The 17,093-nt window shown below is 40.5% G+C and overlaps 1 protein-coding gene across 3 annotated transcripts in view; it reads left to right on the top strand.

Moving 5' to 3' along the window:
• The window catches only part of AK4 (adenylate kinase 4), a 42,609-nt gene that overhangs the window by 5,495 nt on the left and 20,021 nt on the right, over positions 1–17,093 (top strand). For 2 of the 3 annotated variants that reach the window (XM_077824889.1, XM_077824890.1), the window contains one exon: positions 16,828–16,947. In XM_077824889.1, coding sequence (XP_077681015.1) covers positions 16,828–16,947 — 120 coding nt within the window. The remainder of the gene's footprint in view (positions 1–16,827; positions 16,948–17,093) is intronic. The other variant, XM_077824891.1, reaches the window with a different exon arrangement.

Raw genomic sequence — 17,093 nt, 5'->3', positions numbered from 1 at the left:
ATCTCCTACAAATACTATGCAGTGCAGGTAAGGTGCATATAAAATTGATTGTTCCACCTACTGTTGAAATGCAGCCACTTCTAGGTGTCAAGCAGCAGCTGTTGAAAAGTTCATGACAGTATACAGTTCAGGAAATGAAGACTAATACAACAGCCAGGGGCAGCTTGACCAGCACACTGGAGATGGCACTCCTGTTTTTACCCAAAGTACCGTGATTATATTTTATTTCTCCACAAGAGGAGCTAGGTCTTGTGTCTCAATCAAAAGGCTGAGTACGCTGTTGCATCAGAACTCCATGATGTTGAATTTGAGCTATAACATCACTGATCGTACCTGCTTACTAAATGGCTGTGCTATTGAAAGAAAACTCGGCTTTAAGAGTAAACAGACTCTTAAATTTGTTCTGTCCTATATGTTGAGAGGACTGACGGGCAACGCAGCACCCTATCTTGTTGTGTATTACCTTATTCTTGCTTGATCTGGATGAAAACTCTTTCCAAACAGCAACATGATTGTACATTTTTAGTCTTGCTTTTAAAACTGGAGGGGATGGTTATACCCATGCTAATAATCTGATACCATCTGGACTTCTAACTGTTCAAATATATGTCCAATAAAGAAGCTGCCGTGCAAGGAGATGAAGCTCAGCTGGAACCATCCTGTGTTCTGAAGTAGCTATAGAAGAAAGCCAGAATATTTTTTATATCTGTAATGTTTACTGGCCACTCTGTTAGTCATCTTTAAGGCCTTCATATCTTCAATTAGTCAATAAAGATCAGATCCTGCAAAGTGCTGAACATAATGAATGTTGAGAGTGAAAATGCATCTGTATTGAAGAGGACATCCTTACAACAGCAAGGAGCTGGGTGAGTAGAGACATGGCCACAAGTGGTTCCATCTGTGGTGCTGATCACCCTCCATTCCTCTTGACTTCAGATGGTACTTAATAATGCAGGATTAAGCCCAATCAATCAACTTTCCATCCAATGAAAGTTTTGAACATTGTAATAGACAACCGTCTGTGGAAGAATGCAGAATCATGAGTCCTTAAAAGGATTCACAGGTTATTTGTAGTAATGGGATCATTAAAACTCAAGTTTAACTTTCTGCCAAAAGGCTGTGTGTTTCTGAATTTTTCTGGCTTGTGTGAGTCAAATATCCTCCAAGTGAGTGGCTTGTCTCTGCCTCTTGCTTTAATTGCATCATTCAACTCACTGCTTCTGCTTTCTATGTCTAGCTATGCATGATCTCTTTAAAATGTTATTTGTCTTAAAAGGTAACAAGCTTAATGAAAATAGACAGTATTAATGAACATGCTTCTGTCAGCTATCGCTGTTCAGGTGCTTGGTTAAACAGGGTAGAGCCCAGGTTCTGTCATAAAGATACATTACAAAGCTGCTGGGATTGTTTCTTTAAACAGTACTGAACTAACAGTCAAGTTAGCAACAGTACAACATGAGAAGTTGGAGTATATTGTCTGAGTATGTTGGAGAACAATAAATCTTGACATTAAAAGAGGAGCCTGAGTCATCCAGTTTGGGTTTGAGGCAGTTTAGTCAGAATCCGTTCCAGAGTTCACAGGGTGAGGTTTATACCTGCTCTTCAGGTTTGGGGCCCATCTCTAATTAGGATGGGAAAAATATACTCAAATAGTTACTAGTGACCTGAGCCACACTCAGGAGTACGGGCTGCTGATTCTTTCATCAGTCACTGGTTTTGAATGTGGCTCAAATTATTTAGCTCTTCTCATTCTCAAAGCTCTCCATGATCCTTAATCCTTTCTACCCTCCTGTGAGGTAGATAGTGACTTGCCATGGAACAGGTGTGCTTAGAGTAGGAGTCCTTTACTCCCAATTCTGTCCACTGGCTGCATGGCCCCTCTGAAGGGGAAGAAAAGATCGGGCCTCAGCCAAAACACCTGGTCCAGATCTTTATTTCATCTTGGTATGACTGGGTAAACCAATGTAGAGATTCAAAATCCAAATTTCAGGCAGTTAGGAATCAGTGTCTGACTTTCTCCCATTTAGGGTGGGAGATTTGAGCTGCAAGCTCTCTGAGCCTGGAGCTTTGCCTTGTCTTAGACTTTCCTCTTGAAGGGACTGAAAGTAGTAAGCTGACAGTGGTGTTTTGGCCTGTGTGACATAAATTGGTTTCAGCCCAATGCCTAATATGTGGGTGGCTACTTTGCAAGCCTCTCATATGTGGTCTCATCAGGGAAGCTAAGGTTTTAATGAGCATGGATCCCAAATTACTGTCTTGCATCTAGGGGTGATCATAACCCCAGTGCTGAGCCACACTGGCATGGCAGTTCAGGAGAAATGTTTCACTATTACTGCCCACGCTTTGCTTGTTTCGTGGAATTAATCTTCCAGGGCAGTCAAGCTGGTACCTCTCACCACTGTAAATTCAACTGTTTTGCCCTTTACAAACAACCCTTGTGTAGGTGTAAATAACCAGCTGCTAATACTTCTCTGGCTCTTTTGAACTCTTTCGAACTCTTTCAGTCTCCTCATAATTAACTTTACCTGTTGGTGCTTGGATCCTGATGGACTCTTGAAATTTCAGATAAGTTCGCCAGTTAAGTGAAATAATGTGACTTGCCATATCCATTCCATTATTTAGGTAGCTAACAGCTTGATAATAAGGGCTGCCACACAAAGGAGCGACTGGCTCACATCCCTTCAAAAGAGCATTTCTCTAACGATCTATTGTAATGACTATTTTGTCATAGAGTGGGCAGAAATCTGTTTATACTCATGTAAATCAGGAGTGGGGAGGGTGGCTCAGAGGCCACTTGTTAAAACCTACCACCATACTGAGGGGAAGTTTGGGATGATCTTTCCTGTCTCTGATGGAGCTTGTGTTCTGCTCCAGATGTTTATGGATTATCTCTGCAAGTCATGAGTTACTCTTTTTACATAGAAAAGATTGTGCCAAGCGTAGGTGAAACTGGCTGTATAAGGAAACCACCCTGAGAGCCACAAGTTTGGGGTCAGAGAACGTAATCTGGTAATTTTGTTCTCTTAAAGATAGCAAGTATTATAGACTCATAGACTTTAAGGCCAAAAGGAGCCATTATGATGATCTAATCTGACCACCTGCACATCGCAGGCCACAGAACCTTGCCCACCCGCTCCTGAAAATCGACCTACAATCTCTGGCTGTGTTACTGAAGTCTTTAAATCATGATTTGAGAGTAAACGGTTTTATATAAACCTTATTGGTCTGACTGTTGTACTAGATAGCACTTATTAACCCAGAAAATGTGTAACTACTTGTTCTCTGGCTTGTAAACTTGTTTATAAAGTCCACTTACGAGTTTAGAAAATGTCCTCTGTATGAAAGAGGATATGCTTCCTGCATCATGAATCTGGTTAACTGTCTTTAGGCTGTGAATCTGCAATAGTTCATAAACCTCAGTTAAGTTGGTAATACTTTGCTTGTGGCATTTTCTGGAGAAATTAATGACCATAGAGCCAAGATTTTTAAAAATACAAACCGACAGTTTGGCTCCTAAAATAAGTGGCCCGACTTTTTGGAAATGCTGAGCAGTCATCCGCTTCAGGGGGACTGTTCATGTGTTTAAAGTTAAGCACGTGTTTTGCTAGACTACAGCGGTCATCTGTCTCCTCAAATCTGGGGTGCTGTTGAATGACTTTCCCACTGTCTTGATGAGAGCAAGTAGGCTGAGGATTAATCTAGATAAAGCTGAAATGACTATGGTGAGATGAGGGCGGCAGCTAGGGCATTTAATTGAGATATTTGCCACTACCAAGGCTTTCAATTTGGGCAGTAGAAGAAGGGGTTGCTTGGTTTGGTTCCGAGTTCACGGCAGCTATGTCAATAAACCCACATCTGATGTTGCTGCAGGAGAGATCAGCAGAGGCACCTGTGTCCCGCTCCCTACAGAAGAGGGATCTGGTGACAGGACATGCTCTGTGAGGGCCCCTCAAATACAGAATTCACTTCCCCGGTCTGAAATAGCTGGAACTTGTTGACCTTCACGTGTGGTCCAAAGTCTCCTCTAGTTGACCAGGCTTTGGGTGGAGGGCTGAGAGGGCTGGGGGTGGGATTTGCTTTAGGAATTGGAGAGGGGAGATCTTGAGTTGCTCAGGTAACTCCAGGCAGCAAAACCTGTCCTAGAGGTGGGAATGTGCTACAAATGTAACTTTAACTTGTGGCAAGGACACCTGAAGGGGCACAGGCATTACTTGATCTGTGTCATTTTAAATCTGAAGAGATACAATGTTGTACAACCAGAGTCCTCATCACCTCCTGGGAAGATGGTAAATAAATACCTTCATTCTACTAATCTCTGACTCAGGGATGAAGATGTTGTGGATTTCGTAACTTGACATTGGTTTAGTCAGTTCCCATCTCCATGTTTTTTTGTTTTACTGGTATTAAAAAAAACAAACAAGCAGTATCCAAACTGTGTGAAGTGCCCGACTCCGTATCTCAATATCAAAGTCAGAAACTCTGGGCTAGAGTCTCGGCTCAGGCTGAGCTGTATTTGGCACAGGAGCTGGAGGGGGTGGGTGGCTCTATACCATCTTTGTGTTTTCTTAATCCCTGGGGGTCATAGACCTCTTAATTAGGGAGCTGGAGACTACAGCAGGTAGGAGCAGAGCAGCCAAAGCAGAGACATTTGGAGAACTTTCTACATCCTTGACTGGACTTTCTCTGCCCTGTACTGATTGGCTGTCTGCCCAGCCCTCGCCCATCTTCCCTTACAGTTTCTTCACTTTGACTGCACTCCACACCTGCCCCTCTTACCCTCTTCTATCCTGTCCCCATAAACCCTTCCCTTTAATGTCCCCACTCCCTTCGCTTTTCTTTCCATTTAGCTTATCCCCCCTCCACACTAAACCCATGACTGAGACTACTTAGTGGATCATCTGTGTGGAGCTTTCTGGGGGTTTAGAACAATCTAGTAGCCTGCTATGGCAATGATTCCAGAACACACAAGTCTGTGACTTTCTCCATGCCCATAAGAGGTGGGGAGCATAGGCCCTTGGGGTAGATGACTTCAGGTGCTTAAAATCCTAAGCATGACTTCTGGCCTCAGAAAGTTGGCCATCATTGTTATAACTTAACCGTCTTAGTACACAGTTAACTGTTGCTAGTGTTGAATTAACTCTTTTCTTCATTAACGTTAGATAATTTAGATGAAGTATAAACAAGAAATCATGTAAAAGGTTACTTTGTGCAGGGGAAAGTATGAGCTTATCTTGAGAAATCTGGCCATGGGAAGATAACTGGAGGGCCGTTGAAAAATTAAAACCCTTCCCATTTGGCTTTTCCTTGAGGACTTCTGTGCTGCATTTTTTTTTTTCATCCATGCCAGTTTCCTAGCAGCTGGGCACTCCAGAACTTTGCAGCAGCTGTGCCGTGAAGATCACACTTTCTCAGAGTCTATGTGTTTGGAAATATATTCTCCATGAGCCAATACAGCAGTGACTTTCTCACTCTCTTGTCTTGTTTTCATTTCAATACCAGCAGCCTTGGCTGGAAACCCAAGATCTATTGGCAAGAAATGTTGCAGGTTTGCTACCACAGCAAATGTGTGATCTGGTTGGGGGAGGGGGAAGAGGGTGCCTTGTGACTGGAGGAGGGAGATGGGGCAATGACATTGAGGAAGTTGTGAGGGAAGAATCTTAATTTGTATGCACTGCTTAGGTTTTGTTAATCCTCTTAATGATGGGCTGTTCCTCTGGAAGGTTAGTGTGGTCAGGGACGCCAGCAGCATGCTACTGCTCCCGGCGCCTTCCCTTTTAAGGCCGTCTGACCAATGACTACAAACCGGGTTGCATGAGTCACTTCTGAACATATGAATGTAAATGTTGCACATTATTACAGGCCACAGCTTCTCTATCAAGGGCAAATCCCAAATTGTCACAGTGGAGGTTCGGTTATTGAGCCTGGACTCTTTTTTTTTTCAGCGCATGCCAACTGACAGGTGCTGGGGAAGGGATTCTCTTCCATTGTTTAAAACATCCCTGAAGGTGAGCCTCGCTGCCAGGCAGCTAAGGAGCTGTACTGAGGGTTACCGCTTTCAAGGCCAAAGATTACTTTAACATGCTGCCATTACTTGAAAGCATCACGGGAGTCTCTGGCTACATCTACAGTGCAAGTTAAGGTGTAATTGCAGTGTAGGAAGTTATACCCATGGTAGCTTTAATGTGGTTAGTGCGGGTAACAGTAGTAAGTGAAGATCCCAGCCTTATTAATCTCTGCTCATGGGCTACCAACCTGAATATGTACCTAGAGTCCCTGGCTGGCTTGTATTGGGGTGGCTTGCCTGGCAAAGCCAACATAGTCCTTGCTGCTACTGTTACCCATGCTAGCTAGAGTGCTAAAGTTAGCACAGGTGTGCCTACCTGCATTACAATTCGATCTTAATTTGTGATATAGATGTACCCTGTAGCAACCAAATGAATGGAGAGAAAAACATAGGAGAATGGTATTTTCTATTTCCTCCTTTTGGAAAATGAAATCTGCATTTCTGTGTACTTGCTAAGGATGAGTTGTTTATGTGGGCAGTGTGACACTTACAATGTCCTTCGCTATTCATTTCAAGAGCTTGAGTTTTGTAAATCCGATATTGGGTAATTACATTGTTCTCATGCCGCCTTAAGCTTTTGAAACACTTTTTTGGCTTTGGATTAGTACTGAACCATTAGATCAGTATTCGCAGCAGCTGTATAGTCCAGAGTCAAATGATAAGAACATAAGAACGGCCATACTGGGTCAGACCAAAGGTCCATCTAGCCCAGTATTCTGTCTTCGATGGTGGCCAATGCCAGGTGCCCCAGAGGGAATGAACAGAACAGGTAATCATCAAGTGATCCTTTCCCTGTTGCTCATTCCCAGCTTCTGGCAAACAGAGGCTAGGGACACCATCCCTGCCCATCCTGGCTAATACCCACTGATGGACCTATCCTCAATGAATTTATCCGGTTCTTTTTTTAACCTGTTATAGTCTTGGTCTTCACAACAGCCTCTGGCAAGGAGTTCCAGAGGTTGACTGCGTTGTGTGAAGAAATACTTCCTTTTGTGTTAAACCTGCTGCCTATTAATTTCATTTGATGACCCCTAGTTCTTGTGTTATGAGAAGGAATAAATAACACTTCCTTATTTACTTTCTCCACACCAGTCATGATTTGTTAGACCTCAATCATATCCCCTCTTAGTCATCTCTTTTCCAAGATGGAAAAATCCCAGCCTTATTAATCTCTCCTCATATAGAAGCTGTTCCCTGCCTCTAATTTAGTTGCCCTTTTCTGAAGCTTTTCCAATTCCAATATATCTTTTTTGAGATGGGGTGACCACATCTGCACGCGGTATTCAAGATGTGGGCATAGCATGGATTTATATAGAGGCAATATGATATTTTCTGTCTTCTTATCTATCCCTTTCTTAATGATGCCCAACATTCTGTTTGCTTTTTTGACAGCCACTGCACATTGAGTGGATGTTTTCAGAGAACTATCCACAATGACTCCAAGATCTTTCTTGAGTGGTAACAGATAATTTAGAGCCCATCATTTTATATGGATAGTTGGGATTATGTTTTCCAGTGTGCATTACTTTGCATTTATCAACATTGAATTTCATCTGCCATTTTGTTGCTCAGTCACCCAGTTTTGAGAGATCTTTTTGTAGCTCTTCGCAGTCTGCCTTGGACTTAGCTATCTTGAGTAGTTTTGTATCATCTGAAAGTTTTGCCACCTCACTGTTTACCCCTTTTTCCAGATCATTTATTAATATGTTGAGTAGGACTGGTCCCAGTACAGACCCATGGGGAACACCACTATTTACCTCTCTCCATTCTGAAAACTGACCATTTATTCCTACCTTTTAACCAGTTACCTGTCCATGAGAGGACCTTTCCTCTTATCCCATGACAGCTTACTTTGCGGAAGAGCCTTTGGTGAGGGACCTTATCAAAGGCTTTCTGAAAATCTAAGTACACTATATCCACTGGAATCCCCCTTGTCCACATGCTTGTTGACCCCCTTCAGTGAATTCTAGTAGATTGGTGAGGCATGATTTCCCTTAACAAAAACCATGTTGACTCTTCCCCAACAATCATGTTCATCTATGTGCCTGACAATTTTGTTCTTAACTATAGTTTCAACCAGTTTGCCCGGTACTGAAGTCAGGCTTATTGGCCTGTAATTGCTGGGATCACCTCTTGAGCCCTTTTTAAAAATTGGTGTCACATTAGCTATCTTCCAGTCATTTGGTACAGAAGCAATTTTAAATGATAGGTTACAGACTACAGTTAATTGTTCTGCAGTTTCACATTTGAGTTCCTTCAGAAGTCTGGGGAGAATACTATCTGGTCCTGGTAACTTACTGCTGTTTAGTTTATCAATTTGTTCCAAAGCCTTTTCTAATAACACCTCAATCTGGGACAGTTCCTCAGATTTGTCACCTGAAAAGAATGGCTCAGGTTTGGGAATCTCCCTTACATCCTCAGCAATGAAGACTGATGTGAAGAATTCATTTAGTTTCTCTGCAATGGCTTTCTCGTCCATGAGTGCTCCTTTAGCATCTCAATTGTCCAGTGGCCCTATTGGTTATTTAGCAGGCTTCATGTTTCTGATGTACTTATTTTTTTGCTATTACTTTTTGAATCTTTGCCTAGCTGTTCTTCAAATTCTTTTTTGGCCTTCCTAGTTATATTTTTATACTTCATTTGCTAGTTTGTTCCTTTTTATTTTCCTCACTAGGATTTAACTTCCACTTTTTTAAGGATGCCTTTTTGCCTCTCAGTGCTTTTTACTTTGTTTAGCCGCTTTTTTAGATCTCTTATTATGTTTTTTAATTTGGGGTATACATTTAAATTGAGCCTCTATTATGGTGTCTTTAAAAAGATTCCATGAAGCTTTCAGGGATTTCACTCTTTGCTCTGTACCTTTTTAATTTCTGTTTAACTAACTTCCTCATTTTTGTGTGTAGTCCCCCTTTCTGAAATTAAATGCTACAGCAGTGGGCTGCTGTGATGGTTTCCCCACCACAGGGATGTTAAATTTAATTATATTGTGGTCACTATTACCAAGTGGTCCAGCTATATTCACCTCTTGGACCAGATCCTGTGCTCCACTTTGGACTAAATCAAGAATTGCCTCTCCTCTTGTGGGTTCCAGGACTAGTTGCTCCAAGAAGCAGTCATTTAAGGTGTCAAGAAACTTTATCTCTGCATCCCGTTCTGAGGTGACATGTACCCAGTCAATATGGGGATAGTTGAAATCCCCCATTATTATTATTTTAGTAGCCTCTCTAATCTCTCTGAGCATTTCACAGTCACTATCACCGTCCTGGTCAGATGGTCGGTAATATATCCCTACTGCTATATTCTTCTTCTTAGAGCATGATTATCAGTATACAAGCAGGGATCGTCTTTTTGTTCTATGTTTGTACAGCACCTATTACAATGGGGTCCTGATCAGTTGATGCTCTCGTAATACAAATAATTAATAAGTTGCATTTTAGATATTTAGAGCAGGGGGAAAGTGGTTTGAAATGAGAAACTTAACTTTGAAACTTTCTCAGTGGGAGCATAAAGCTGACATGTCAGGCAATATATTGTATCGAAGGGCTGTATTTACACTTGTGTCTTCAATCAGGAGAGCTCTGTATGCTGTAACAAATCTAGAAAAGCTCTATATAAACTGGAAAAGGAGAGGAGGTTACTGGCTCTTTCCAGCGATCTGTCCTTGGAGGTGGAGTTTGCGGACTTTCAGAGATCAGACCAGCCAGTTCCTTACAGATGTATTCATCAGTTATGTGAGATGTGGTTTTGTAAGTCATTGGGGTTTGGGGGCAGGGAGTAGGAAGGAGGAGAAGAGGAAGGTTCAGGCACTGGACTGGGACTCTGGAGACCTGAATTCAGTTCCTAGCTCTGCTACAGACTCCTTGTGTGACCTTGGCTAAGTCACTTAATTACTGTGCTTCCGTTTTCCCCATCTGTAAAATAGAGTAAATAAAGCTCCATTTCTCCAGTCATTGTCTGCTTAGATTATAAACTCTTTAGGGATTGGACTCTTACTATGTATTTGTACAACACCTAACACAGTGGGGTCTCAATCTCAGGTACTACTGTAATGCAAATAATACAAATATTACAGAGGTGGGGGAATCCCATAAATACCTCATAGGAGGTCTTAGCACTTCAGGATTAGGTTTGTTCTGTGACAGCCTCTGTCAGGTGAAGGTTTAGTTACTGCAACAGTTTTGCCTGGGCTAACCTTGAAGATCACTATGGGAATATATTCGTTTTTCCTTTTTTAAAGAAAAATGCTTTCTCATGACCTAGAAGGGAGAGAACACTACTTGGCAAATTAACCTCATATTAAGTGAACTTTCCTGGAGATGTATAAACTTCATTCCTGAAAAACGGGCCGCTTTTTAGAGCGAGGACAGAGAATAATCAATTGACATAATTCAGAGGAGGCTGGGATGAAGACTTTGTAGAGAAGTCGATATACAATACCTAACACCCAACACAATTTGGGTTCATTCCAAAGGTAAAAACCTTTGCTTTTCAGAAGAAGTTTTATGAATGCCAGGGGCAAGTCCTATCTGGTAGGGATGACTTGGCAGTGTCCAGAGAGGAAGAGCAGTCCATTAGTGGCAAGGAAATCATCCTAACCATCCTTTCACAGAGGTAACGGTGGCAATGGAATTTTAACAAGGGGCCTCCAGCATTTCTCTAGACTATTAATCAGCTGCAGTATGTTGCAGTGTCTTCTAGGTCCCCGTATGTGCTCCAGGTACAAGAATGTGACCACGGCTTCAGTGTTGAGTGAAGGATGTCCAGGGACTTCAGGTTTTGCATGTCTGATCTGGCCTATTTTTGAGAAACTGACATAGACCCCAGTCCAGCAACTGCTTCTGTGGTGGTAGATTGCAACTGAAGTCAGTGGGGTTCTGTACAGAAAACTTCCCCTTGTGGCTAAGTAAATAAACATAGTTATGAATACCAGTTCATATTAAGAACTTCAGTGCTTTGAATCTGGGAGTGTCTCTCCCTAGCAACAAGTGCATTCTTGCCAAGCCCTTGGCTTAGTGCAGACCATGTGAACAGGTAACACAAAATGTGCTTGCAGAAGGGTGTGATAAAAGTTCATGCCCAAGGGGTGCCTGTGCACAGGTTGAATAAGACAGACGTTTTCCCCTCTGATGTGTTTAGAGACCTTGGGAGCAGGAGAAAAGTGAACGACAGTGCAGTAATGGTGGCAATATGCATTCATTACAGCTGGTGACCATTCCAGTACAGAAATGGATTGCCTTCAATGGTAAAAGTCACTCCTGGTCATCTGTATCTACACAGGCTCACCCTGTTACTACAACAACAGGCAAATAGCTGACTTCCCCATGCTATTTTAAACTTCGGCATAGAAAGAGAAGTACCGTAGGTATCTCAGTCCAGTGACTTATCTTTGCAGTCTACTGAGTGAACTTTTTGCCTTACAGTGTTCCCAAGTGTTTCTTTTAAGACTACATTCTCACATGCCAGAATTGGACATCCTTGTAGTCTTCTCATGTTCCTTGGCAGCAATAATCTCAATTCTAGGATATTTCTAGGACCCAATCTTATTTGGTTTTATTTATAGAAAGATCCCATTAGCAATTCTTGATCAACCTGTGGCTTCCACATTTCTGAAGGAAAGTTTCTGACCACTTTCTTCATTGAAGGTGTTGAACTACTGGACTTGTCTGTTTTTGCTTTAGGATTTCTTTAAAGGTTCCTCTCGAGGAGCCAAATCATGAATGCTGCTGTGCACCTGTGAAGAGTCCGCTTACTCTGCTGTGCTGGCTACCTGCACCGCTGGGCACAGGTGGATAGGACAGCTGCTGCCAGAGTGGTACTCCCCCTACTATATAGGTCAGTGGGGAGTTCACTGGAACCAGATTGTATCAAGGTGGAAGTAGGGATCCCAGAGTTGCAGTCTTTCCTATCCTGCTCCCTGGGGTGGTAAAGCTGTGCTCTGATTCTTACTCATTCTGGGTTTTAACCATACAATTGATCCTAATTAACTAGTTGTTCTTTGGAGGGCTTTTAAGGCTTGTTTGTTTAAAAAATAATAAAAATTAGGGCTGTCAATTAATCCTAGTTAACTCCAGGAATTAATGAAAAAAAAATAAACTAGATTTTAAAAAAAGTAGTGATTAATCACACTGTTACATTTAAATTGGTATTCTATTATTGTTTGTTATAAATACTTTTGGATTTTTTTCATTTTCAAATATATTGATTTCTATTACAACACAGAATATAAAGTGTTCAGTGCTCACTTCGTATTTATTTTTGATTACAAATATTTGTATTGTAAAAGTAAACGAAAGAAATAGTATTTTTCAGTTCACCTTATTCAAGTTCTGAGATGCAGTCTCTTTATCATGAAAGTGTAATTTACAAATGTAGAATTATTATGCTTTATTTCTGAGTGCAGTTATGTGAAAAAAATATAAAACTTTAGAGCCTACAAGTCCACTCGAGCCTACTTCTTGTTCAACCAATCATTAAGACAAACAAGCTTGCTTAGATTTATGGGAGATAATGCTGCCGGCGTATTTACAATGTCACCAGAAAGTGAGACTGGACGGTTGCATGGCACTGTTGTAGCCAGCATTGCAAGGTATTTACATGCCAGATATGCTAAACATTCACATACTTCTTCATGCTTCAATTTGTAGATTTTTATCTTTTTTACAGTGCAAATATTTGTAATCAAAAATAGTATCACGTGAGCACTGTACAGTTTTTGTATTGTGTTGTAATTGAAATCAATATATTTGAAAATGTAGAAAAACATCCAAAATATTGTAATTTAAATTGGCATTCTTTTATTCCTTAATGGTGCAATTAAAATTGTGATTAATTACATCTTGTTTTAATCTCATGATTAAATGTGATTTTTTTTAATTGTTTGATGGTTCTCATAAAAATACACCATTTGTGCATAAATGAAATCCAAGAAAATTTTTTTTTATTCTGTTTATTTTTTTAAAATTCTGTTTTTAAACTGGCATTCAATCACTGTTTGTTTCATAAAGCTGATTTTTAAACAATGGTATCTGATAAAGTATTAGTCACAAGCCAATTGGTAAGAAACTTCCCACTGACTAATAAAGAGGGGGAACGCCCATTTTTAACACACTACTATCCTATGGGGGTAAGAATATTGAGGCAAAATGAGTGAATTGCTTTACTCTGTGTACCAGACATAGTGTTTAGGTTTTAATAATGTTTCAGCTAGTTAAGGGGAAAACACATTCCGTCTGAATAAACTTTTTGGTAAAAGCTACAGAAGACTAAAAGATGAAGAGACTTGGTAAAAAGACGGAAGGAAACTGGTGAAGCAATTCATTCATACCTTGGTTCTGTCAGGGGTGAGTGTGCATGTGAGACATTGCCCTCTAGAGGTTGGCTGAAAGATAGGATATAGGGCTTGCTGATGCTACCACCATCAGCTGAAGAAGTGGTGTTTTCTCTCTTCCTCTCCACACCCCCATTAGTTCTGAGTCCTGTGTAAATGGAACGGAAGGAGCAGAATTCTAGTCCCAGCTCTGTTGCGAGATTTATAGATGGACTGACTGCAGCACATTGGTTTGCTCCAGCAGTCGATGAGAGCAACCTTCTCCATAATAAGAAAAGGAGGACTTGTGGCACCTTAGAGACAAAGAAATTTATTTGAGCATAAGCTTTCATGAGCTGTAGCTCACAAAAGCTTACGCTCAAATAAATTTCTTAGTCTCTAAGGTGCCACAAGTCCTCCTTTCTTTTTGCAGATACAGACTAACACGGCTGCTACTCTGAAACTTCTCCATAATGAGCCCATTCCCTACAAGTGCAGGACATAGTTCCCAATGGAGGTCTTATTGGACAGCATTAAATACATTTGCATTAGCCAAATATGTCTTCATCCACCCAAGCCTGTGTATGCTACCCAAAGCAAGTGATAAAAATGATAGAGTATTGTATTCACTGGTTAAAAATCTTTAAACTGTTCCCTATTTCAGATCACAAGATCATGTTCTGTGTGTGTGTGTGTGTGTATATATATATATATATATATATATATATATAATATATATATACACACTTCCTACTGTATTTTCCACTGCATGCATCCGATGAAGTGGGTTTTAGCCCACGAAAGCTTATGCTCAAATAAATTTTAGTCTCTAAGGTGCCACAAGTACTCCGTTCTTTTTGCTGATACAGAGTAACATGGCTACCACTCTGAAAGGTGAAATGTGTTGCTGTTTGAGAGATTAATCTGTCTGTTTTAAATATATCAGGTTTTTAGCTCTCTAAGTGCATAGGATTTAAAAAATTATGGTGCTCTTCAGATGATTGCTCTTAATTCTCAGTAAGATTCAATCTGTGTTTGAGCTTGTGTGTGGTTGGTTTGGGGGCATAGTATTTTGCCACAGTTAGGAAAATGAAGGTTCTGGAGAATCTCTGTTTCTGGGTTGGTGGAATCTGGTGGAGATGATTTGTGTTTTCAGAGGCCGCTGTTTGCAGATGTATTAATTCTGCAACCCCTCCGTGATAGAGAACTGTGTGGTATACTCATTTTCCTACCCAGTGAAAGGTAAAAACTTCATAGGTCCAAACTCATGCAAGGCTACAGTGTTGCAACTCCAGGCTGGTAAGGGAACCTCCTTTAAAAGGAACACTTGAATTGTGATAGTTAACACTAGTACTGAAGTTAATGGATAGCTTTCCAACTTGCATGTACTTCATGCCATTTAAAAAAAAAACTAGTTAAGGACATTTGAACATGGTTATTGTATGCACTTGCTTCACTGGAAAATTTATGAGTTGATCAAAAGTTGGTAGAAGTTCCAGAAAATATTAGTTTAAGGTGGCAACTGTTGCTTAGGCATTTCAAGCCTATGAAATATGGGTTAGGAGGAGATGCACTTTTATTCTAATTGTGAAATTCCTATTCCAAGAAGTGATACTTTTTACTGTTCTTAATGTTCTATAACTTCCAGCACCCTGTGTCTTAAGGGATATTATCCACATGGGGAACTGAATCCGAGAAATTAGGTGACTAGGCCAAGGCTGCTCAGGAAGCCTGTAGCAGAGCTAGTGTTAAACTTAGGCATTTGGGGTCCCACTCTGGTGCCTTAACCACCCTCTGTTCCACCTCATGCTGACGTTTCCTATGAGGCTGTGATACTTAGTTGAAAAAACAGCATTCCCTTTTGAAGCAGAAAATGTTATACTCAAATTTGCAATGACAACAGTAATAAAAAGTTCTTGTTCTAGATCTAATTGTATGTTGGTGATGGCTGTTTGAGTGACTTTGGCTATTGCAAGACTCTTTTCAGATTTAATTATCCTAACTACACTGAGTTTTGCACTGGTACAACAATGGACTTTGAAAATGAACACTGGATTTAGAAAAAATGGAGCTAGCTCTTGAGATTTCTGAAGCTTATAACAGTCAGGTTGCAAAATTATTTAAAATTATTAATTCCTGGGTGTATATATATTCAAACAGAGAAGATACACATTCCAAATTCAAGCTCTTGGTCTAGAAAAACTTGGCTAGAAAGCAATGTTCTGAATTCAGTAACAATAACAAAATGCTTTGTGTAAAAACTTAAGTGTGGGTTCAGATTTTTGATGAAACATGTTTAACTTTGTTAGGCATTCCCATAAAGTCTGCGCACAAAACACTATTTCTAAGTCCTATGTAAGAGATGGTGCACATTTTTAACACCACTTTAATCCTTAATTTTTGGGGGTGGGGGAAGCGAGAAGAATAGGATTAAGGAAACTCTCAGACAGGTTTAACCCTACTAAAATGTCTGTGCAGTGTTCCAGTACTCTAATTATTTTTCAAACTCATGGGAGCCTCTGCTATTGTCCCTGTAGTACTCGGCTGGAAATCCATTCTCTGAGGGATTGCAATGGTTATGCATAAACTTGTACATATAGGAAAAAGGTTTAAATCTGTAGTCTACTTATACAGCACCTAGCACAATAGGGCCCTGATCTGGTTAGCTTCTAAGCACCACCACAATGTAAATGTTTAATAGTAATTTTTAAATGTCCCTATCTATGTTAATAACTTTACATTATTAAAAGAGAGTTTTAAAAATATTAGTCTTATTTTTGGCTTATTATTAGTCTTATTTCACTGAGCCTTGATGACTCAACAGAATCATTAAACTTATGGCCACTTTTGTTTCCTGGTTCTTACATGTAGGCTGCAGATGCAGTGGGAAGGATATTATTCCTTCCAAAAAAAAACAACAACCACCCCACTTTCAGGGAGGGGGCAATTTGTAAAGTAAAATAAAATAAATATATAATATTTAAGTTTTTGGGGTCAACATTGGCAGGGTGTCCCTCTTAAAATTCTGCATATACATCCAGCATTGCAAAAGTTTAGCACAAATGCACTTCTGTGTTCTACTGTCCACTAATCAAGAAATCCATACAGCATCCTTTCACCCAATCAATTGAAGAAAAGACTGCCAACAATCACTTGGCATTTTCCTGGCCTTCTTTGTCCCTCAAGGCAGCCTCACTCTTTTATTCCCTAGCCTACAACTTCACAGCTGGTAAATTAGGTTTTCCCACAGCACTGTTAAGTGTCCCTGGTCACCAATAACAAGGAAGTGTTCCCAACAAAGCTAATGAGCAAAAAGGAGGCTAGAGAGGGGTTTCTGGATTAATGTTATCAAGGGGAAATTTTAAGGTAGGTGTGTGTGTTGGGTGGGGGTGTGTCAGTTTTTTTTGTTGTTGTTGGTTTGTTTTTTTTATTGAAACGTGTTTTGTTTCTTTAATAGAAGTTGGTGTCTTGGCAAAGCAGTATTTAGAGCAAGGCCTTTTGGTACCGGATCACGTCATCACCAGTGTCATGATGATGGAGCTGGAGAAAAAGCAGTCTCAGCATTGGCTACTTGACGGTCAGTAAACTGATGTGCATAATTTGGTATCATGGGTGCAATAATCTTGTATCCCTCTGTGCTGGTGGCTCGTTGGGGATTGAAAATCCCAGTCCTCGTAAACCTCTTGAAGTCTATTTCTTTGAATAAGACATTACTTTCCCAGG

This window comes from Eretmochelys imbricata, chromosome 8 (assembly GCF_965152235.1).
Source record: "Eretmochelys imbricata isolate rEreImb1 chromosome 8, rEreImb1.hap1, whole genome shotgun sequence".
Lineage (NCBI taxonomy): Eukaryota > Metazoa > Chordata > Testudines > Cheloniidae > Eretmochelys > Eretmochelys imbricata.
This window is presented reverse-complemented; position numbering and strand designations above follow the sequence as displayed.